Source organism: Microtus ochrogaster, linkage group LG3 (assembly GCF_000317375.1).
Source record: "Microtus ochrogaster isolate Prairie Vole_2 linkage group LG3, MicOch1.0, whole genome shotgun sequence".
NCBI classification, from domain to species: Eukaryota; Metazoa; Chordata; class Mammalia; order Rodentia; family Cricetidae; genus Microtus; species Microtus ochrogaster.
In genome coordinates this window covers 44,474,322-44,499,509 of record NC_022029.1, presented here as the reverse complement: position 1 = coordinate 44,499,509, position 25,188 = coordinate 44,474,322, and the positions used below count along the sequence as shown (strand labels likewise).

Sequence of the window (25,188 nt, the reverse complement as noted above, 5' to 3'; positions counted from 1 at the left end):
AAATAAATAAATAAATAAATAAATAAATAAATAAATAAATAAATAAATAAATAAATAAAAATGCTACCTTTCATGAAGGGGTTTTGGTTTTGCTCTCTTTAGCTTTTTTTTTCCTGCTGTTTTGCTATTGAAAAGATACTCCAGCCTCTACCAGCTGTGGACTTTTGGAAAGGAAGGTCTGACTCTCTTGCCCATGGTGTGGCCTGTTCTTTTAAGCGTGTCTGAGGTGGTTTCAGAGTACATGGGTTGAAATGCAGACCAGCCAGTGTTGTGTCTGTCTGTGCTCTCTCCACCCCACCATGGGCTCCTAGCAGTCTCCGTTGAGTTGCTCACTTACTCTCGAGTTGCGGGGCACTGCGGTCATTGATCTGGGTGACTTTTCGTAGGCGCGTTCCTTGCTGGATATCAGCCAACAATGCACTCCGACCTTTCAGGTCTGTTTTCCTTAAGCTGGGTGCATCTGTACTGACCTGCAAGGGAATTGGGATTTGACAGTCATCAGACACAGCATTTGCAGAGAAACAAAATGTTCCCATCAGCTGCATGTCTCTCCTACAGGAGTTCTGCCGCTTCTGCCTCATTCCCAAAGCCAAGCACACCCATACAGCTATGCCCACACCTCTCTCCCTGGGGCATTAAATAGGCTCTCTTTTAGGTGGCCTATACCAGGCTATCTAGAGCCTGATGGTCTCAAGGAGCCCCAAATCACATCCCCTTCACACACCTGGGCTTCCAGTTTTGCATCCCCAACCTGCTCACAGGTTCGAAGTGGGCCACTGTGTTGTTTGTTTGTTGGCTGGTTTTTTGTTTTGTTCTTGTTTTTTATGCTGAAGCAGATTCAGGCTCTGCAAGCTGGTTTTGCGGGAGGTATGATCTTGTAGCCCAGGGGAGAACTAGGACACTCAAGAGAATGGGTCCGCCAAGGGTCAGAGAATTAGGAAGATAAGGAGTCAGGGCTCACGGTATATTTTTGGGACTATAAACTCCATTTACTGGGTGGGTGAGTGATTGATTGACCGTGTGAATGACTGAATTGGATCTAGTAGTTGTAAGACATTGTTTCTAAGAAATGCGTCTGATCTGACAGAGAGAGGTTAGATTCCCCAGAGAGAACCCTGGGCTGTGCAGTGCCAGAGAAGAAAGCAAAGGCCCCTGTATTCTGGGCTGACCACACGGAGTCCACATTCCCACCAGTGACTCTGGCTTGGGTTAGACACAGCAGGCTTTGAAAGGCACAAACTCCAAAGTCTGGTTCTCGTTGCCTGGAAACACCCTTTGTGAACCCTTTAGAGATACTCATGGACGATGGTCAGTAACACAGCAGTGGACCAGGGGCCCCAGTTCTAAATCATTCAATAAATCTAGTCACGGCACAAATGCATTTAGGACACTTGTGCAACAAGGTTATTTCTTAGACAACATGGTTTTGAAATATTCTGTATAAGCCATTAAAATCAAAGTCATTTAGAACCGAATGTGTAAAATCATCAGGACCCTAGGCAAGAGGGATAAGACTGTTCATGTAAATTTGAATAACAATCGCAGTTATTCATTATGGCTGGGGATAGGGGTCAATTCTCTAAATACAAGGAAAACAACAGCAGTGGCGGTCCTATCCAACGTTGGTCTTGGGAAAGAGCAAGATTTGCAATCTCCGGTTTGAGAAGCACCCATGCTGGCAAGCACTCCCTATCCCTTACCACTCCTCGGGGAAGGGTCTCCTCACCCACTTCAGACTTTTATTATTTGTAGGTGTGGGTGTTTTGACTGCACATTTGTTTGTGTACCACATGCTTGCCAGGTGCCCTCAGAAGTTAGAAGAGGGGACTATAGCTCTTGGAACAGGAGAGCAAAGGGTTGTGATCAACCATGTGGGTGCTGGCAATCAAACCAAGGTCCTTTGGAAGACCAGCCAGTGTTCTTAACCGCTAAACCATCTCCTTCTGGCCCTCAGTTTCTTTTATTGCCTAAAGACATCCATCCCTGCTCTCTGATTTTGCCCTTTACAGATGTTTCAGGGGAGGGCCACGAGGAATGATGCTTTGAAATCATGGTTGTAATTTTACTACTTATTTAGCATGTGCCTCAGTATGTGCCTGGTGATTTTGGCATGGCAGATTGGCAAATGAACACAGGCTCCAGTACACTGGTAAACATTCCTTCTCTCTTGACTCTCTCCTGCTCCTGGGTGCCCTGGTAATTTCCCACTAGAGGGCTCTCCTGCTCCTGCCGTTCATAAGGCGCCAGTCAACCTGCTCTCTGTGAGCCAGGCCAGGGAAGAACTGTCAGCATCTGCTAAAATAAAGCCGTATATCTTTAGACTTAGTGGGTTTTAGGCAAAAAGACACATTCATTCACATGTTGAAGATCACATTACACAGACAGTCATTTCTACTCACGATACAATATTTGTCAACCTTCCAACTATAGTGTTTTTTTTAAATCTACAACCCTCAGAATCCTTGTTACCATGGTTACAGGATAATGAAGCAGGAGGAAAGATTCCTAAATATCCACTGGTGTTTTAACTCTGGGCCCATCCGTGCTATTGATAACTTTACTAAAGTCATAAGCATGGGAGAGGAAGCAACCCTGGACACTTTCTTTCCCCATGGAAACAAGCTCCCACATTGTCTGAAACCCCCACACTGCCATCATCGCAAAGGCCACCCTGGCTCCTGCCTGTTAACAATGTGATTGGGAGCAAAAATCTGTCAGAGTCCATACAGAGCCTGGGTCCACTCACTTTGCTACTGTAAGCTTCAAAGGAAATAATAGTCCAGGAACCTAACGCGAAGTGAAACCACAGAAAAGGTAGACACGTGAGCCTGTCTCTTTGGATAAAGAGGCTGAAAGCCGAAGGCAAACCGATAAGAAGATTAGAAATACCAAAATCAAATGACCAGCAACGCAGAGCCAAGGGGAGGAGCAAGATTGGAGAGCTGGTGGCTCTGATTTGGACAGATTATAAAAGCCTTCCATGTCCCTTTGCTGTTCCAATAAATGAACCAGCAGTGCTTCAGCTGTTATTTGGGGAAGGGGAGTGACAGTCTAGATCAAAATTTTGAAGCATGTGTCCTCTGCTGCACCTCCTTGCTTCCCTTTGTTATTCTGGCCTCTGTGTAACACTGACGTGTATGAAAAAGGTTGGCACAAATGGGTCTGGTTCTCTCGCTTCTCATCAGAGAAGCAAAAATAGGAATTTATGTCTTTATTTTATGTGTATGCCTGCAAGTCTGTGTACCAAGCATGTGCCTAGAACCTGGGGAAGCAGGAAGAGGGTGTCAGAGCCTCTGGAACTGGAGTTCCAAAGGGCTGTGAATGGTTACGTAGGTGCTGGGAACTGAATCCAGATCCTCTGGAGGGGTAGCCAGTACTCTCAACCACTGAGCCATCCATCTCTTCAGCCACGAGAAGCTTCTTTCTGTAGTGGAGAGAGGTTACCAGAGGGAACAACAAGAGACTAAGTGCAGAAAATCAGCATCAGTAGAGTTCTTCTTCCTAAACAGGACATCCAGATCACACTTTCCTCCCAAGGCTCAGGGAAGGTCTCCCAGAGGGGAAAAATTGTGAGAGCTCCCAGAGGACTGACGCCACACTGTCTTCCACCCATGATGGGCAGTTGTACTCGAGAGCTCTCAACAGCTGTGGGTGCCACCCAAGACTTTCAAGACTAATCTGGTCCATAGCTTGGCATGCCTGGGGGTAGGGCAGGGCTCACAAGGCCCCACTCGAGGTAAGAAGCTACAGGTAGTCAATGGCTACCAGAGGAAAGAAGTCAGGGTTCTCAGGCCATGGGGGGTGGATCGCAAGATATAACGGACAGCTCTACACTCACTTATATTTGGATTACACTAATTGGACTCAATAGATCCATCCATCATCTATCTATCTATCTATCTATCTGTCTGTCTGTCTATCTATCTATCTATCTATCTATCTATCTATCTATCTATCTATCTATCATCTATCATCTGTCTGTCTATCAATCATCTGTCTGTCTGTCTGTCTGTCTGTCTGTCTGTCTATTATCACCCATCTATTTATGGAGGGTGGAGGGACATAAACTGGAGGGAAGACGGAGATGGGACAAACTTGGAGAAAGCTGAAGGTGGGGAATGAGGAATGGATTTGATAAATATAAAATGTATTCATGTAGGAGGAGGGAAAAAGTCATTGCTTGACCCAGATCAAGCCAGGCATTTCTTTCGAAGATTATCTAAGACCAATCGTTTTATTTTTTTTCCAAGCTAGCATATAAAGTAAAATGTTTAATCATGGCATGTTCATACATGTTTTGTTCTTATTCAGTCCCTCTCCTGTTTTCTTCCCTGCCCTCCTGGGTTTCTCTTTCTGGTTTCCTCATACCCATAGCTTTCTTTCTGCTTTCAGACCACAGATATTTCATTAACATCTTCTTGTTATCCTCTTCCCTCTCCCTTCAAGTCTCTACCTACTTCTGATGAAGTCTTCTGTAGTTTTATGACCCATCCTCACATACACAGGCAAATTTAAATCTGGGTTCCGCATTTGAAACAAAGCTTGTAAAAGCAGTGTTTGTGTATCTGAGTCTGTCCCCACCCCCAGCCCCTGCCCCTTAACCCAAGGATTCCAATTCCGTTCACGTTCGTGCAGATGTCAGATTTCAGGCTTTTCCCTTATGGCTGTTAAACTGATGAAGAACACACAGGTTCCCAGGCACATGGGCCAGCACGTTACCCCAGCCCTCGGCTACCCCAGCATTTGAAGACTTTCGGGCAGACAGGTCTCAGCAGCCTCAGTAGTTCTTTGCCAAGGCTGGATAGCTAGGACAGCTAGAATAGCACTGCCTTGTACCCACTGCCTGGCTTTTTGTGTAGTAGAACACAGGGAACTTTGCATCCAGGAGAGAGACTGAAATATCCTTCAGAGGGAAACAAACCACTCTCCCGCACCAGGTCTGACACAGCGTTCTCTGCATTCCAAATGGTACCTAAGTCACTCTGTTCAAGAACGAGGCGTTTTGCCATCACACAGTTTTCATGTTTCATTTTTAGAATTCCAAGTTGCATTTTAAATTCAAGAGCGGAATCAATGGACTGTCTAAGCTGCATGTACACCTGCTATCCACACCAAGAACACATGAGCACAGTGTACTTGCGTGCTTCTCACTTGGAGACACAGGATGAGCCTCCCGTCGATGCTGCAGGATACAGGTGAGACCAGGCCTGTTTCTTACCCCGTAAAAGGTTATATCATGCAGTGGTACAACTCTCTGCTGACTAGATGGAGCTTCTTTCCCTGTCCCATTCCAGGCTGCCCCTCCCTCACAGGCTCCTGCTTTGTCCCCTGCAGGCTGTGTGGTAAAGCAAGCTCTCACGCTTGCTGCCCTGCCCTCCTCCACAGAGCAGCCAGAGTGACCTTTACCAGGGGCATGCAGTTGGCCATGCCACTCTCCTCCACATTATTCTTTTTCTGTCTTCCCACTGCTCTTAGGAATTCAACTCAAACTCACTGCAGCCCAAGGCCCTTAAGGGACCAGCCCAAATGTTCCATTTCACCAAGGAGCTCACCTCTAGACCTTGACTTGAACTGTCTCTTTGATCTTTTTAGACTTGTCTCTTGGCACTCTTCCAAGGAGCCTCAGGATCCTGGAAGGCAGAAGCAGAGCTCTGTGCTCCCTACCCTCAGCAGAGCACCAGCCACCCAGACATGTCACCTCACACACGACCTGCAGCGGCTTTCCATCTCACGCAGAATAAAACATTCATGTCCCTGCCTGGGCTCCCATGATTACCCAGCAGCAGCAGCACCACCACCACCACCATTCCTAGATGATGTCATAAAACACATTAGTTTACACATTACATTAGTAACTGAGAAATTTTCTATTTACCCTCAAGTCCCATGAACTATTTATAAGTTCATTCTCAGTGAAAATAGCCATATATTTTTTGTCTGAAATCCAGTTTCTTTACGTGTCTCATGCCCTTCTGAACCTGTGGCTCTGGAATGTTTGGACTACTGGCTCTATCTGCACATGCCTTGAATTTTCCTCTCTCCACAGTTTCTACTCTTTCTACCCCCAACATGTATCTTACTAGTTTTCAAATATTTCCTACTTAAAGGACTTAGAATTCGTTTTGGAATTAAAATTCTCTAAAATTCTCATTATTAAGTTCAGAAACTATGTTCTTCCTTTCCTATAACCAGAGAATACAGGGTTTTGTTTGTTTGTTTTGCCTGTTCAGCTATAGGCATTTTTCTAACTATCTCTGTATAACCCAGAGCCTTGAGCCTGACTCCACAGACCCGGCCTGCCTGTCTTTAGAAAGCAGGCAGGTGTGGGAGAAAACCGATGGCCTTTGAGGTTATCTCAAATCCCTGACTCCCCGGTGTCTTCTCACTTACACCCTCTGTTTGCTTGACTAAGAATGGCCCCCGAAGTCTCATATATCTGAATGTTTAGTCACCAGGGAGTGACACTATTTGAAAGGATTAGAAGGATTTATAGATATGGCCTTGTTGAAGGAAGTGTGTCATTCGGGGGGTGGGTTTTGAGGTTTCAAAAGCCCATGCCAGGCCCTGGCTCTCTCTGCCTCTCTGCTTACAGATCAGGGTGTGGCTCTCAGCTACTGCTCCAATGTCTGCATGCCACCATGCTCCCCACCATGATGATAATGGACGAAACCTCTGCAACCATAAGCTAGCTCCAATTAAATGCTTTCTTTCATAAGAGTTGCCTTGGTTTTGGTGTCTCTTCACAGCGATAGCACAGTGACTACGATATATTTCTAGAATGTTTTGCCCCTAGAAGTGCAAATTCAATTTGAAACCACTCTCTTTTTCAATGATGCCAATATTCCTGGGATTCAAGAGTAAGATTTAAGTTATAGGAAAACTTGATTTAAAAACTTACGTTAGATCTGAATGAAAACTTTAATGAGAAGTAAGAGAACCAAATTTCCCTAGGCTAAGAGTTGAAAGCAAGGCACAACCCAGGCTTTAAACATCACCTCTAAAGCGGGCAAGGTTTCTTATTTTTCTTTAAGACAAAATGTATGTCAATGCAAAACCAGTTCTTACCTCAAAGAGAATAGGAATTTATGCTGGAATCAAAAATAGTAGCCATAGCTCTAGAACACAGACCAGGTCACCCCAAATGTCACATCCCAATATGGCAACAGTTCCATGATGTTCTTATAACAGCAGAACAAAGAAAACCCTATCTTTCAAAGATACAGATGGGGACATCAGTGGGTTACGGCTGAGCGGGGACTCTCAGCTGCAGGCTTCCGATATTGTCTGATGGCAGTCTACGCCTTTGAGTGGATGGAAATTAGGGATCTGCTTGTCTATCCCCCAAAGACTCTCAAGGATAACCTCAAGGATGCTACACCAAACAGAAAGGTGTAGAACAAATGACCTTAAGGGGACTAGAGGTGGCCCGAGATAATTCGGTTTCTAAGTCTTACCACTCACTGCAGCTCTGCAAAATGTCAGGCATCTCTCTCACACACACCTCCCTGCCATCAGCCTGGTAGAATGCATAGGTGTGGCTTTATTCTCTTGGAAACAGCACATCACACATACTGCCAATGAGAAGCACGGCTCCCTCCCAGCTGATTTGCAAACCCTCTGGTCCTTAAGCGCTTGCCATTCTAGCTTCTCTCCTCCCGGCAGGGGTGTTTCCCACTCATCCTAACTGAAGCCCAAGGCTGTTCGCATCCTTTCTCTTTCACGTGAAATAGCCACGCTTCTACAGAGACCTGGTTCCCTCTCTCTGTTCATGCAATCTTGGCATCATCTCAAGGACTCTGTGCGTCTCATTTCAGGAGCCTTTGAAGAACTTGTCATGGTAACATAGTGTGTGATTGTGGGTACAAAGTCCAGTTTATGGACAAGGCCCAGACACGAAACGGGTTTTACTTCCTAGAAGTATAGAACTGAGAGATAAGCCAGGGAAGCCTGGTTCTCTTAATGCCAAGCCTCTCAGTCCTTTCATAATGACTTCACCCAAGAAATGCAAGGCAGACATAAGGCTGGGACAATTACCTCTGGCCTGGGACCAGGGGACATTGCTTCACAAGCAATGTGAGGACAGGAGCAGGAAGGAGTCAGCAGGTGTGAGGCATCAGAAGGAAAGGGGAAGGACCTGGAGGGCAGGGAAAGCTTCAGAGACCCTTGGGCCATAGGAACTAAGTGCTAGGGCTTGGCCAGTGCCAGAAATGACAGTCAATGCTGAGTAACTGGCTCTGAACTGCCTAACGAGTGTGTCAGATGCTTCAGGTGGGAGGGGTGTGAGCATTGGATGGAAAGTGCAGAGAGTAACCCTACGCTGTGCCGCTGGCTGAGGGCTGATATTCTGAGCTGAAAGTTATCTGCACCTGACACTCCCTTGTCACGTAACCCACAGTTCTCAAGTGCCAGCCTTGCAGGTCTGTCTCTTTCCAGTTCTCTCACACCTCCTTGCTGGTTGCAGGCAAGCTGCAGTGTTTACATGGCTTCTAGACTGGGAAATGATAGGGTTTATGAATATTGCTTATAGGGAAAAAGTCAGAAGGGGGAAAATAACCAAGGGGGTGGAATGATAAAATTCCCAAGAAGTTCAAGAAGTATCATGATATTGTAGATAGATTCAGCCCCCACCTAACCCCAATCACATTTTCTTTGCATGTCCACCCAAAAGAAGCTACTAGGGCTGGGCATGGACTGGATCCTTGGGGAACAATGACTCCCAGATTTGTTCAAAGAGAAACCATATGCTTCTCCTCCATCCCAGAACCTTCCCCAGGCCCCTTTGGAGATCATAAGGCCTCTGCTTCATAACTTGGCTGGCACCACTGCTTGGCTCTCACTCAGGTTCCGGGGCCCTGCCAATGAAGCATAGAGGCCATCCTTCCTGACTTGGCACCCAAAACATCCTCTCTTGGTTTGAATTAACCATCGACCTTCCTTCTTCCTACAACCTTCTCCTACATTTGTGTCATTTTGTAACTGACTGGGCTACAGTCCCACCATCTCAAGTGGAATCCAGATCTACTGTGTATTAGTGGTATAACCTTGGCAACTTATCTAATGCCTTCAAGTCTCCATTTTCTTACCTGCGAACAGGGAAGAGAATAATAACAACAACCACACGTACTGTGGTGAGGATTTAATGAAGTAATCCGTGCAATGATTCTGCGCATGGCACTTAGTAATTATTCAATAGATGTTGGCTATTAATATCAGCACCTTTAATAGCTTCCAACAGACTCCCACCTTTTCCTGTTTTAAAGCTTGTGATTCCCATTCCGAAAAAGAAGGTCCCAGATGACAGCTGCGCTAGTTTCCGGAACAGCTAGTTCAAACCAGAGGGGAATGGGGTCCATCCTGAGCAAGGGAGCATGGGAAAGGCTGGATGATTGCCCAGAGCCAAAGAAAGAGTATGTCTGCCCTCTTCTCTGCCTCTGAAAACAAAAAATAAAGAAGACCCTCACAGCCCAGGAAAAGGGAGAAACTGTCTTCTGAGATAGGCAGTAACTTTGAGAAAGGAAGGAGGTATAGGATGAATAGAGGTGAAGCAGATGCTGGCCTCAAAGTGAGACAAATGCAATCATACAAGCCCAAGTGGCCTCATACGAATCCTGTTTATACCTCATAAACCTGAAAATAATGTTTTTCATGGATTTTCAAACTCTCAGAGACCGTTTTAGAGTCAAAGCAGGAAACACTCAAATATGACCATGCAACAGAAGGCAGATATTTTTAAATCCTTAATGCTAAAGAAGTTGACAGAGGCCAGCATGTGTGAATGTTTGTGTTTGTATACGTTGCCAGTCAGTCAGAACCATCATATTAACAGTGTAAAGATGAAGAAAAAAAATCATACAATCGTATCAATTGATTATGAAAAGGTATCAAACAAAACTCAACAAAATTCAACATCCTTTCATGATAAGAGCTCTCTGCAAACAGAACAGAAGTTCATTCCGAGGGGCTAACAACAGTGGTGAGGTAGCATCCTGCTGCTAGGCACAAAGCAAGACTCCTCCCTCTCATCTCTTTAATATGGCAAAGGTAATCCTAGTGCTCACAGTCAGCTGGGAGAGAGCAACGAGCCACAGGGCAGTAGGAAAGAGAGAGGTAAAGCTACCCGTTCACAGGCTGCACAACTGTCTCTGCAGAAAACAGCTAGAGCTAGGAGGTGAGTCGGCAAGGTCACAGCTTACCGGGCCAGTACGCTGAAGCCGAGCACTACTCTGTAAACCGGGGACAAACAACCGGAAATCAAATATTCAAAAACACTTCAAAATACTTCTAAGTATAAAAGGAATGCATATAACTATGCACAGGGTAGGGCTCTAAAAGCCATAGAATTCTGATGAAAAGAAGAACGAAATCGATGAAGATGTTCAGGGTGTCGGCTGGAGGACACGATGCAGTAAAGAGAAGAGGTCAATTCATAGATTCAGTGCAATTCCAGTCAAAGCCCAGTAAGAGTTAAAAATAGACATTGGCATGGTGGGTCTTAAATGTATAGAAAGAATCAAAGGAACAGGAGCAGCGGAAACAACTGGAAACTGCCGGAACACCCTTTTGCAGAGGCTGGATTAACAAAAGGTGGGACAATACCCAGCAACTGGGTAAGAAGAGTGTGACTAGCGAGAGGTAATGAGGGTGAGCTCCGGAGGGGGCTTGAACTGAACAGTGGTCTGATTGATAGTGGTGAGGGCACGAATCTGTATGTGTGCTGTCACACAGGGCTGTCACCCACTCCTGTGAAAGTCAATATTACTCTATCGAACTTGAAATATATAAATGAAATAAAAATGTGACAGAGAAAAGTCAGCAAACAAAAGAGAAAAGAGAGACGGACCCGTGGTAAAGGCACCAGTAACTGCTCTCTGCGTAGCAGAGTCAAGGCCTATTGTCAATGCTGAGGGCAAACAGCACAGTCGTAGTGTTATCGCTGAAAGCTGGGTCTCCAAAGCTAACAAAACAACATTCCTAGGCAAGAGATGGGGGAGTAACTGCGGCATGAGGGCTCTGACCTTACGAACAGGTTAACCCATTAATGGATTCTATATTTGATAGTGTAGACAATTGGGAATATTGGGAGTTCAGTCCCGACTGGAGGAAGTAGGTCACTGGGAGGTTTTCCTTGGAAGAAATACTTTGTGTCTTGCCGCTTTCTGTCTCTGTTTCTGCTTCTAGGCCACCATGGTGTGAGCCTCTTTGCCTTGTCATACTCACTTCCCACTGTGATGCTCCTCCTACCCTCGGGCTCCAACGATGGAGCAAGCCAACCATGAAACCGCTGTTTGAGTGGGGGATGCATCAGAGCAACGTGTGACTAACACAGTGCCATGCTTACAGGGCAGAGCACCACAAAGGAAGCGAGGAGCACAGCAGCAAAAGCCTCATGTCAGGAAGAAGAAGGAAGGGAGGGGTAAGAGGATGGTCTAAGAGGTTGAGAGTCTCATAGCAGCTGATCAGTAGATGATCAATAGATTGTGTTTCAAAATAATAAAAGCAACAGGGCCGGCGAGATGGCTCAGAAGGGAAAGACACTTTCAAGGCCGGAGATCTCCATGGTAGAAGGAGAGAACCGATTCCTGCACGTTGTTCTCTGGCCTCCACATGGACACATACATCACACATGCACATGCACACCTGCTACACACACACTAAACAGGTACAAAAAGAATTTTAAAAGTATCAGTGTTGACATATTCTTTAGATTGCAACTCCACATAGCTCAATAGATTTATCATCTCTTTTATTCCAAAAAGTGTCCCTAAAGAGCAAACACCATGAACATACTCAAACCACACTCATACATGCTGTTGCTCTGTTTTACATGCCGACTTTGCACACTCTTTCATTTTCAGTAATTGGCACATGTCTGAGACGCACACTGGTGGTCCTACATCCTCAAACGGCCGGGAACTTCTTGGTCCCACTGACATCTTGCTATGATGTCCCTGGGTCTCCCTGACTCATTCACAGTCACGAAGCACCTGCACTACAAGAAAGTTTCAACATTCAGAGCAATCACACCTGACATTTTCCTAATGACAAAGGAGTGGCATTCCCGCCAGCCTCATCTTCAATGCCAGTCTGGCTGTCATCCAGTGCAGTCTGTCCACACGCGGTGCCAGAGCTGATACGAGACGTTCTGGTGAGAGTGAGCCTACTGGACATGTGTAGGCCTCAGGCACCCATGTATGCCATGGAGTGTTGGAATGATGATGCTCCCTTTCAGCAGCTATGCCAGGCCCTTGCCACCATTTCCCAAATGTGCACATAGGAGCACACACGAGTGCACACACAACCTCTGCACACCGCCTGTTAGTTCACCTTGACACACAGCCCAGGAGCATTCTTCAAGTCAACCAGACTCAAAACAAAATGTTCTCTCTCCACAGTTGGGTCAAGTGAGGCAGGAGCAGCTGGGCTTTCCTGCACGTGAAGGCAGAAGAGATTTGGTAGATGCTTACTGCCGCCCATAGGAACCTACTGCCGCCCATAGGAACCTACTGCCTCCTGGAGACTTCTGCAACTTCAGGGTGTCTTATATCTTCACTGCCTCTGTGATACATCTGCCACCCAAGCTAAGGCAACATCACACACACACACACACACACACACACATACACACACACACACACACACTCATGCTTACACTCCCATACACATGAATGCACACACACTCACATTCTCACCTACATGAATGCATAGACTCACACATACTCACACACACATTTACACTCACACACATGCATGCACACACACAATTACACTCATACACATGCATGCACACACTCACATACTCTCTTACACATTCCACTCATACACATGCATGCACGTACACGTGCACGCACGCACGCACACACACACACCATTCATGAGCGCAGCAGCTTTGCGGGGAAGTGGTGGAAAGCATTTCATTCCAGCCAACATCAACAGTTTCACACAGGTCCTGGGTTTGTCTGGCCTTAGTTGCTCTCTGACCCTTCCAACAACAGACAAGGATTTCTGAGCATCTCACTCACAACCGCAAACCAGTGTTTGGATGCCGTACCTATCTTGACCTGTATCTGTCCCCTTAAGTATGTCCCTTGAGATAGTAATAATGTCTGAAACCACCTTTCCAGTACTTAGTACATGTTAAACTCCAAAAATTCACTCAAACCAACCTTGCTCTTCAATGTGATAAACACAGTGTGAATAAAAAATAAAAATAAATATTCTCCATGATAATGGCAGAAGAGGCCTGTGGGCACCCCAGAGGCCTGCCTCACACAACAGGCTCCCATTCACGCTGCTCCGTGAATATTATTTTAACAAAACAGGGTCGCTGCTAACCCTCCTGAAAACACAGTCACATTAGTTTAGCCGGATGCCAGCACTTTAAGAGGACAGAAGTGGCCATTCACAACAGCTGCAGGGTCTCCAAGAGAACGCGGGTCCCACTGCTCCTTGTGAGGTCATCATGCCAACCACGACAAGGACTTCATCTGCTTAAATGAACACATTCAGTCTGAGGATGTGAACTGCAGGGATTAGAGAGGAATTATTTTTAGTTTGTTCCTCTCAACTGTATTTCTGTCTTGCACCTCCTAAAATTAGGTCTGCTGACTGGGGCTCTCTGCGATTGGCGTGGCGTGGGCTGATGCAACCTTCACTGCCGTAACCCCGGAGCTACTGCTGTTCTGTCCTTTCTTTAGACAGATGGACCCCTGCCTCTTTGTGAGCCCAGTGAGTTTCACCATGAAGGAAGCAGGTACAGCCCTGCTTTGGAAGATGAAAAGACCAAGAGGCATCCTGCTGTCCTAGATGCTTTAAGGACAAGAACATTAATTCAGTCAAGTAGCTGCTGCCCTTGGCCTGCCAGCTACTCCTCTGACCTGCAGTTTAGTTAATTTCACTTCAATAACTACACTGTACTGGCAGAAAAAAAAGACCATGTTGTAATATGAATGTAAGATATTCGCTGCAGAACACCATCACATAAACATCTTTAAGAATCATAATCTTTGGTAATTTTTCTCTTCATTCTGAATAATGACACCATCAAAAGGGGGGTTTGAAAAATGAAGAATCTTTAAGCATTTGGTGAAAAATCTGTTTTTTTCATTGTGGGGGATATGTCTTTGGAGGGCAGGAAGTATGTGGGAACATTACTTTCTGTTCAGTTTTGCTAAGAACTAAACTCCTATAAGAGTAGAGGCTATCAGAAATGAAATCACGCACACAGTATAGTGACTTCTGGTCCCTGGGAGGCAGAGCCAAGGAATCCCTGAAAGTTTGAAGCCTGCCTGCTCTGCCTAGATAGTTCCACACCAGACAGGGCTATATAGTGAGTGAGACCTTGTCTCAAAGAACCAAGATAAAACAAAACAACACAAACAAACAAAAACAAATAAAAAACAAACCAAGAACTTTGCCCCCTCAAAATAAACAACCAAACCAAACCCACAAAAGTCAAGTATAAAAAGGGTTAAGGAGCTTGGCAGTGACAGATGCTGGTCAGTGGTGGATGCTGGGCGGTGGTGGCGCACGCCTTTAATCCCAGCACTCAGGAGGCATAGGCAGGCAAACTCTGTGAGTTTGAGGCCAGCCTGGTTCTTTAGTTCTTTATTTTTTTCTTATGTGTCAGAGTGTTTTTTGCCTGTTTGTGTGTATGTGACATGAATTTGCCTGGTGCCTGAGAAAGTCAGAAGCAGTATCGATCCCCTGGAACTGGAGTTAGGGATGGTTGTGAGCCACTGTGTTGGGTGCGGGAAACCAAACCTGATCAAGTATGAGTAGTCTCAAGTAACATAATCCACAATAGAAGAAGCAATGTATAAACTTAAATAAAGGAGAGACATTATTACCTTCCCCAGAACATACAGATGAAGAGATGAGTCCTGGGTTTATGGCAGAGAAAAGAAACGAGTCTATAAAAGAAATATTTTGTAGACAGATAAACATATATATCCAGAAAACATAAATATGCCCTAAGACTGCCAGATACAAAAGTACACTCTTTAAGCTCCATGACTACTTTATATGTAAGTATGGCCACATTTGCTCCATACTTGTTCTAAAGCAATTACTTGTTTGCTGAATTTTTTATCTTATTTTTTTCAGATAGTGTCTCACTATGTAGCCCCACCTAGCAGGGAACTCCCAGAGATCCACCTGCCTCTGATTCCTGAATACTAGGCTGATAGGCATGTGCCACCACACCTGACTGTTTTGTTGTTTTTCATCTGAATTGAAGCGTGTGTTTTATATTTTTATTTTCTAACTCTGGCAGCATAAAGGAAACAGCACAAGAAGTCCAGGTGGAGCGAGGAAAGGAGAAGGGCAAGAATTAAAACCGAATTAGGAGTCAGATTATTTGTAAAAATAAAATATTAATAAAATAAAGAAGGTCCCCATCTGGTTTTCATGACTTGTGTGGTCCGTGTGTACTTTGTTCAGCCCAGTTCTACCCGGGGACCCAGCCTGTGGTGCAGGTGGATCCGTCTAGGGGTCCAGGCACACCAGCCTGCCATCAAGCGTCTTCAGGAACCAGGAGATCTGGAAGAGGAAGTCAGCGGCTCCTGCGTAGCAGATGAGCAGGGCAAAGTGCTCTGCACTTGCTCAGAGGTAATCTATAATGGATGCTAAGATGATGCGAGGCTGCCAGGAATTGATCGGACTCTCCACATAAGCTTCCAGAAATAGCAGGAATCTGTCCATCGATTCTGAAATACATAATGCTGAAGCACCTTCAGCATCTGTGTCCTTTGAAGCAGAGGCCTCAGCTTTTGGAGTCAACCACTCCTTGGACACAGAGAGTCTGTGTGCTTTTCTAAGTAGCCAGAAAAGGAAGGTAGCAAAGTTGTGCACACACTCGGGAATGTGGGCACGCGGCAGCAGAGGAATAAGAGCCAAGACACAGGTTCTAGAAACACAGATGTTTCAGTAGGCTTTTCCTGCTGAGTGTGGTGGGGACAGCTGTGCGTGCAGAAGCCAGGCTCTCCCGAACCGACCAAATAGGAATGACCCTATGCTTCAGGGGTCATTGGAATGCTGCTGCTCATCTTCAGGGTGAGTTGGTATGCCCGTGATTCCCAAACACTGATTATTAGCTGGGCTGCCCTAAGTCGGAATTGATTTCTCACTGTCTCGAGGTCAGGAGTCCAAGATTAAGGAGTCACCAGTTAGTAAATCCAGAGGCCTCCTTCCTGAGCTTGGGGGTGGCCCTCACTAGGACACCCAGGCCTCACGAGGGTCCTCCTTGGGCTTCATTAGGATCCTCACAGAATAGGTCCTGCCTAGGCTCAGTAGGGAATCCCCAGGTCTCACTATAGTCCCCCAGACCTCACTAGGGTCTTCCTAGTTCTCCTAAGGGTCCCCTCAAGGTCTCACTAGGGTCCTCCTGAGCCTTATGAGGGTTCTCCTGGGCCTCACTAGGGTCCCCCAGACCTTACTAGGGTCCCCCAGGCCTCACTAGGGACCCCCAGACCTCACCAGGGTCCCCCCCATGTCTCACTAGGGTCTCCCTGGGCCTCACTAGGGTTCCCCCAGACCTCACTAGGGTCCCCCTGGGCTTCACTAGGGTCCCCCAGGCCTCATTAGGGACCCCCAGACCTCACTAGGGTCCCCCCAAGGTCTCACTAGGGTCCCCCTGGATCTCACTAGAGTCCCCCAGGGCCTCACCAGGTCTTTCATTCTATGCAGATTTGCAAATGAGTTCCTTTTCTTACAGAGGTCTTAGCAGATTAGAGCCTGCCCCCAATGGCCCTGTCTCCCAATGCAGTCAGTTAGAGGTACTGGGGCTTCAATGTGTGATTTTTGGCAGTGGTGTGGGGCACAGTTTCAGCACATAAAATACATACTTTAGATGCAGGGCGGAGGCTGAGGATACTGGGTGCCACCAACATTTGCCAAAAGAAATCTGACAGTTGCAAGTGAGCGATCTGGCTTGGGTCACACCACAGTGACCTTCACCCCTCACCTGTGACACAGGACCTTCAGCTTGTCACGACTTTCAAAGAGCATGTCAAACCAGCCTACCTCTTGCCAAAGGGTGTCATGCATAAATACAATCTGATTATTGGTGGTCATTGGGAGATGGCAAGCGTGCACACATTGGAAGGGCACACACCACATTTTAGCCTCCAGTTTCATCTCATTTGGGATTAAAGAACGGAGTCACAGTTGGAAATCCTTCCCATAGGGGCCTTAGAACAGGATTCTATAACTACACAGGACATTCTGAGAGGCATGCACCTTGGATACAAACTTTGAATGTTTTTTATGACAGCACCTCTAACATCAGATTCGAAAACTAGACATCCCATTGACTCAGTGATGCTGCCACTGCACAGGGCAAGGGATGTACTGGTCTTCTTCCTCACAGAGTACCACCACGGGGGCGGGGGAGGGCAGGCCACCAACAAATCAGCCCCAGAGCAATGTTTAAATAGGTGAGATTATTATCTATTAGCCATGATGTTATGATGCAATGTGAGCTTCTGTTTTACAACACGCTATATTAATATCAAAGCTAGGATGCTAGTACGAAAGGGGAAAGAGAATATACACACAAACCAGCATGGCCAGTGACTTTTGTGACTCCCTACAAAATGCTTTTGTACGTATTTATTCATTTCATCCTCTTGTCAGCCATAATGAAACAGAAAGCATTTCGAGGACAAGGCTGAAGTACAGAAAGCAAAAAAAGGAATTTAGCCAAGAAAGGCCACACACCCTCCAGGACAGGAGCATAATGGCTTGGTTGAGAATGTCGATGCTTATTAGGCATGATGCTGTGAGGCAATGTTTAAACAAAGAGGGCCCCAGCCACAGGAAGGCCCATGTGACAAGCATTACTACAGGAGGCCACCGTGGCAAGTCCTGTGCCCAATTCTCCCAGCATTCTCTGTCCAGTTTTAGGAGATGCTCAAGTCACCTCAGCGACAAGGGCTGCCTGGAAATGAGGGGACAGAATGCAGAGATTAAAGTCCAAAAATGGTCAGCAGTGTGACTCAGCTAGTTCTCACCCTTGCTATCGACCTCAGTCACAAGCATTATTGTGCCAGATACTATGGGTCCCCAAGTAAGGCTGCTTAGCCTAATCCCAAAGCTGGTTCAAAAAGATGTATTACTGGGTTAACTGACTGTGGTTTCTAGAGTCCACCGGAACACCTAGGAAGGAAGACGGATAGGTAAAATTGCCAGGGGAGAGCAAGACTTGGTGGCACACCTCGAGGTGGCTCTGTACAATGCAAGGCGGGCTCTGTATAGCTACACATGGGTCCCCAGCAGGGTAAAGAAATACCTTCAGCAGACTCCAAGTTATTCCCGGTGATCTACGTCTCTCACCTTTTCTCTAGTGTGGGTGCCAAGAGAGAGGATGGGACTCTGTCCAACTGTGAGGTATTGGAAACTCCCTATTTTGAGTGACAATATGAAGGTGCCATTGTAATTGCCCTGGAAAAGACCCTATTGCCCCAGAGACTTTGAGCACACCCCATTTGCCTTCCCAATCAGAAACCTAGCATGATGTTGTGTCTGTCAGAGCCCGGAGCAGGGCATCTGTGTCTGCCTGCAGAGAGAAGGAGTCCTCTGGAGAAATACTCTGACTCTCCGAGGAAAAGGGAGAAGGCAACAAGGAAGTAACATGCCCGAGAACAGCGTATCCTAACAGAAATGCCCTTTTCGTTGTTCTGTTTTTCTTTTTCTTTTTCTTGATATTTATTGAGCGCTACATTTTTCTCTGCTCCCCTCCCTGTCTCTTCCCTCCCTGCTTCAACCCTCCCCCACGGTCTCCATGCTCCCAATTTACTCTTGTCTTTTTTTACTTTCTATTTCCCATGTAGATTAGATCTATATAAGTCTCTCTTAGTGTCCGCATTGTTGTCTAAGTTCTCTGGGATTGTAGTTTGTAGGTTGGTTTTCTTTGCTTTATGTTTAAAAACCATCTATGAGTGAGTACATGTGATAATTGTCTTTCTGTGTCTGGGTTACCTCACTCAAAATAATGTTTTCTAGCTCTATCTATTTTCCTGCAAAATTCAAGCTGTCATTATTTTTTTTCTGCTGTGCAGTACTCCAGTGTGTGAATGTACCACATTTTTCTTATCCATTCTTCCGGCGAGGGACATTTAGGTTGTTTCCAGGTTCTGTCTGTGAACATAGTTGAGCATATGTCCTTGTGGCACTATTGAGCATCCTTTGGATATATACCCAAAAGTGGTATTACTGGGTTTTGAGGAAGGTTGTTTCCTAATTTTCTGAGAAATCGCCACACTGACATCCAAAGAGGTTGTACCAGTTTGTATTCCCACCAGCAATGCAAAAGTGTTCCGTTTTCCCCACAAGTTCTCCAGCATAAGTTGTTAGCAGTGTTTTTGATCTTGGCCATTCTTAAAGGTGTAAGATGGAATCTCAGAGTTGTTTTGATTTGCATTTCTCTGATAGCTAAGGATGTTGAACATTTCCTTAAGTGTCTTTTAGCCATTTTAGATTCCTCTGTTAAGAGTTCTCTGTTTAGGTCTGTACTCCTTTTTTTTTTTATTGGATTATGTGTTCTTTTGGTGTCTAATTTCTTGAGTTCTTTATATATTTTGGAGATCAGACCCCTGTCTGATGTGGGGTTAGTGAAGATCTTTTCCCATTCTATAGGCTGTTGTTTGTCTTGTTGACCATGTCCTATCATCCAGACTTCTCACATTTTATATCAAAATCCACCCTTTGACAGACACAATTAAGGTCTGGGAATGTAGCCCAGCTGCTAGAGTACCTGCTTAGCATGCACAAATCCCTAGATTCAGTTCTCAGAACTGCAAACATTTAGAAGTTCAAGGCCATCCTTTGCTATGTAGTGAGTTCAAAACCAACCTGGGACCTTGAAGACAGGAGACCTTGTCTCCAAAACAAAACATTTTAAGCTTTAGAGTAATCTTTTCTTCAGACATTACTTAGGAAAGGGAGAGAAGAAGGGAGGGAGAGAAAGAGAGAGGGGAGGGGAGGGAAGAAGGGAAGGAAAGAGAGAATGAGAAAGGAACTGTTCTACAGAGGGGCAGAGGAGCTTGAGGTCACACACACTGAAGGCACTGATGAAGCCACATGAGGAAGCTCAGCTCCTGCATCCTGTCTGGACCACATGTCACCTCCAGGCTGGAAAACACAACACTGAGCTTCGCAGACTTCACACACTCCCAGCTCTGTGGCTTGGCTAACTGCTCTTATCCAAGCCAACCTCCATGCCTGGCACTATCACCCAAGGAATGCTTAGGCCTTGGATGTAAACCACTGCATTTCCTCCAGACACGGAGTGGGGACAGAGAGGGGATGAGCAGTCCTGTGAGATGTGGCAATGTTTTTACCCAGCTGGAGGACAGGAATGGGTGATTCAGCTGAAAACATTCGCACATGGTTAAGAGGTCAGTGCCAGCAAATGGGGCGGGGAGGGGGAGCGCAGAGGAAAGGACGATGTATTTTTCTGATGCTCTTAGCTCTTAAGATGATTTTGAAACATGGTCTCAGATTCAATCATCTAGAAAACCTTGTCACCACATGTACATCGTTTTAGAATATATGGCAATCTACACAAAGTTCTTTTCCAGGCACACTCAGGGACCTTTCTCATCTTTGTGATTGTCTCCTTTTCTTCTTCAATAACTGTATGTAATATGCAAACTATCCATGTCACATGCTCTTACATGCTCATGTATATAGTTATATGTACTTTAATCTCTAATATACACCTTATCAGCTATGTCCATGCAACTATACCCAGAGGTTCCATCTCAGAGAATGTGGTCAGACACAGAAAATGCTGAAGGTGAAAATTTGTACATATTTTAGTGACCTTGGCCTTCCGAAGATTTGCAGAGGGGGAGAATTTTGCTGTAATAACTACCACAATGTTCTCTGTGCTTGTCTGAGGAAGAAACAGCAACCAGACAGATGCCTCGGGCCAGGGCAGAGAACAGCAAATGCAACAGTATTGCAAAGCATGCTGCTTGCTGGCATCCTCTCCTTCTGGTGTCACATGGATAGACAACAGCCGGGGAGACGCCCAAGGGAGCCTACTGCTTCTTGCACATCACTCAAAAGTCACTCGTTCTTTTTTTAAAGGGAGAAGAACCTCAAACCATGCGACTGACCGGCCCAGTGGTTAATGGGAACACCCGGATGGCAAAGGAGGTCAAAAGCCACAATATCTAATCCTAAAAGAACCAGAGCTCAGTTCTAGTGGGACTGCATGGAACAGAGCAGGACAACATGTCTTTCAAGCAGGTTCCTGCTAATGCAAATCTCACTTTGCTAAATTAAAAAGCATCAGTATTTGGTCCCCCAAACACCTCTCTGAATTATAGAAAGCAGGCTTACAGTCTCCTGGTTCTCTCAAGTCACAAGAGTTATTTAAGGCATAGGGAGGTTTCTTTTCAGTTATAGTAAATTATTGCCATACACAAATGGTCAGACGTATAATGACCCCCAGGAGCTACCATCTAGCTTCAACAGTTGTCAACTCATGGTCAGTCTCACCTCCATCTCAGCCAGCTGTTTACATCCAAATACATACATACATACATACATACATACATACATACATACATACATATATAAAACTTAACAATATAAAAGTGTTATTAAGTAAAACAAATAAGAACTAATTATAAAATCAACTCTCATTTTTAAAATAACAACTAGTACACAGAAAATATTCTACCTGTGTTCCAAGTTCCCTGTCAGTAGAATGTAAAAAAATGTTTGGCTCAGACAGAGAACGACCAGGTCATAGCATTTAACCTCAGCTTCATGGAGCTGCTCTAGAACCCAAGGAGAGGGCTTAGAGCCAGGTCATCTAGAATTCTCATTCTGGTATGATGATGAAGCCATCCAGAGACAGGTGGCCTTCCCTTCAGCACTATCTGCTGCTGTTGTCCAACAACAAAGCAAAACCATCTCCAAATGTTGAAAGTACTTAAATTGTGCTGCAGTTTCCCTGGAGTGGGTGAGGCACTCCCCCATGAGACACCGCAGCAGAGATGAGCCGTGTGGTTCAGATCTGCTGTCCCAGATGCTCCCTGCTGTGGCGTGGACACAGAGGCACTAAACTCAGCATGAAAGAAAGGGAAGGCCACTCCTGGGAGAACGGAACCACGGAATCCACAGGCAGGGCAACCTGGCAGAGTGAGCCAGAAACCACAGACAACCCCAAGGAATGCTTTTTGCTTCCCGTTTTTGGACTCCTTTCAGACTGATGGTGACTGTCAGCTTGGGGCTCCCAGTCTTTATCTTAACCTCTGTCTATCCTGGCAGCTTTGGGTGAACACAGACCTTTGACTGGGTTTGTTTCTGCTCTCTGAAACAACTGGTGCTGCTGTTTATCAGAGACACTTGGCGAACATCCTCTGCCATCCTCGGATCCTCACTGTTAGCCAAGGATTCATTCATCCCATATGTGTTTACAAGTGTCACCGTGTGCCAAGCAATCCCCAAAATGTTCAGAACACATTAAAACAAACAAGCAAAAAACCCAGTTCCTCCCTTCTTGACGTTTCTATGATAGGGCCAACGGACCCCAGGAAGTGGCCATATTATTCCCAAGGATACGTGGGGAAACTGAGGCTCAGAGTTGTTATATAATTTGCTCATCACAGCCAGGAAATGGCTCCTGCGATTCAGGTTTCAATCTGCCTAGCTCTAAAACTCATGCATGGTCTTTGCCTTTTCGCACAGCGGGCTGTGCCATTACAGGATCCCTGCTGAAGCCCACAGCTTCCCACAATGCAATCCAAACAGAGGGCTAAAAGGACACAAACACATTTTCACACCTTTGTGTTCCAAGGCTCCACGTGGTGCAGGTGGAGTCCTGCTGTCAGCATCTTGGAACACAGTCGGAGACTCCTCCAGTGTGCACGGATCTTATGGAAATGGTAATCTATTGCTACCGTCTACAGAACAGGAGCACCACAAGCATTCTGTGAGCTTTTAAATACCTCCATGGAGAGCAAAGGTACAGGGTCTATTCTCTGAGAAAATAATAACAAATTAGAACGGGGACGGTTGTACTGAAGGATTCGTTCTGGCTTTTCAAGGATTTCCCAAGTGTTAATTGTTGTTGCTCCTAACTTTGCTGTTTCTGACATAGCTACATTTGCTTTACATAGCATTTCTAATGGAGTCTGGAGGTATTGGAGGTGTTCTTATATAACATGGCAGAGAGGCCACTCTTGGCTCTCGGGGCACAGGCAGGTTGAAGATATGAAGCAGGGACTAGCCAGCTCACAGTAGCTTTACCTGGGACCTCAGTGCCAACTCGGGGAATAAAGTGAGGAGCCAGGCGTCTACCAGCGTCTGGCATTGGCCATGGCATAGCCGTCTAACTCTGAGTCACTCATTAGCTGCTAGCCCCCAGACCCTCTCTCATTCTTCACCCCGTTCTTGTCTGTTCATTCAGGAGAAGCGCTCAGATGATGGGAGGAGCAAGTCTGGGAAGAGGAGGGTGACTCTTTAGGTGGCAAAAAAGACTCTTTAAAAATGACACTTCCAGGAACCTGGAGGTAGGAAGTAACGAAGAGACAATATACTGCTCAAACTTCTGGGAATAGGAAGGGATTATACTCACTACTACACTACCAAGGCACCCTTGATCTGGGACTAGAAAACCATTTCTCTGTCGGAGCAGGGATAGGCTTTGCTCTGGACTCAGGAATCTACACTTTTCGGGGGCAGAGCCCCTGCAGCTCTGTCAGCCTGGGTACAGGACCTCACGTGATGGCCTGGTCACGGTAAGGACTGAGCATGCTGCCGCTAAGCTTATCGGGCACTTACTGTCCCCACCGTGTGCCCATAGTCACTGGTAGCAGAGACTGTGTGAGCTCATGCTGAGAAGGCTGTGGCTCCTCTGCCTCGGCCCCACCTCCCCAATGGGATTCTCTGCTGCTACATCACTGTTTTATTTGGAAACTCAACTGCTACCTTTTTTTAAATTTCACTTTAAAGGAAGAAACAAATACATAAATGGGAAAGCAACGAATCCACAAAGAAAAGAATGGGAAAGAAAGGAGTAGCTCCAGCAGCTTGGGGTATAGGAAGGAGTCTTGGGTGCCATGTACAAGGTCTGGGGAATGTGACCCCATTCATTTTCTCGCTTGCAGATTCCAAAGGGCACCAACAGTGGCTGAGAATCACACACCCTCGGTGCTTTCTGATCTCTAGCCAATGGCAGCTGGCCTCACACTGGAGATTAGGGCTGGTGCCATCCTGCCCGAGTTCAGACTTCAGCCTTAACAGAATAGTAGCTGTGCACCCCTGGATAAATTCTTAGCCCCTCTGTGCTTCTTAAAACTAGAATAATATCACCTAGGTCTGAGGAAGTGGTTAAGAGCACTTGCTGCATTTGAAGAGGAGCTAGGTTTGGCTTTATTCCCAGCACCAACTTGGTGGCTAACAACAGTCTGTAACCTGAGTTCCAGGGCATCCAACACCCTCTTCTGGCCCCCGACATTGTTGTACACACGTGGTTCACAGACACACATGTAGGTAAAACACTCACACAAATAAAAAAGAAATCAATGAATTTTTAGAAAAGAATCCCATCGCCTGCTCCAAAGGTGCTCAGTGGGCATGGAGTAGAGCTTAGTGTCACACACAGCTAGGCCGTGGTTCTAGGCCGTGGTTCTAGGCCGTGGTCCTAGAACTGTTGGTGTCTTGAGTGTACAAGGCAGAAGACAGCAGTGCACACCCAGGAACTGAAGAGGAATGCAGCCCCACCACTGAGTGGGTCTGTGAGCCTGGGCCTGTCAGTGCCTCTCTGACCCTCAGTTCTCTCACCTGGTCCACCAGGGCTGTCCCTGATGAATTCTAACACAAGTCACCCATGCTGAGGGCCTGGCATAGCTCCAGGCCTAGCAGCCACTCAGGAGGTGCCCGCCACTGCTGTCACACACCATCAACTTTACACAGTCTCACTCGGCCCACCGGCAAGTTGTTGCTCATCCTTTTCTTTTTTTATTTATTTATTTATTTATTTATTTATTTATTTATTTATTTATTTATTTTTTGGTTTTTCGAGACAGGGTTTCTCTGTGGTTTTGGAGCCTGTCCTGGTACTAGCTCTTGTAGACCAGCAAATAATGCAATTTTAAAATATGGAGTACAGACCTAAACAGAGAACTCTCAACAGAGGGTTCTAAAATGTTTGAAAGACACTTAAATGTTGGA

At 45.9% G+C, this 25,188-nt stretch overlaps 1 protein-coding gene across 1 annotated transcript in view; it reads right to left on the bottom strand.

The window, feature by feature from the left end:
- The window catches only part of Wipf3 (WAS/WASL interacting protein family member 3), a 138,108-nt gene that overhangs the window by 21,773 nt on the left and 91,147 nt on the right, over positions 1–25,188 (bottom strand). The window contains exon 3 of the mRNA XM_026785948.1: positions 338–470. Coding sequence (XP_026641749.1) covers positions 338–470 — 133 coding nt within the window. The remainder of the gene's footprint in view (positions 1–337; positions 471–25,188) is intronic.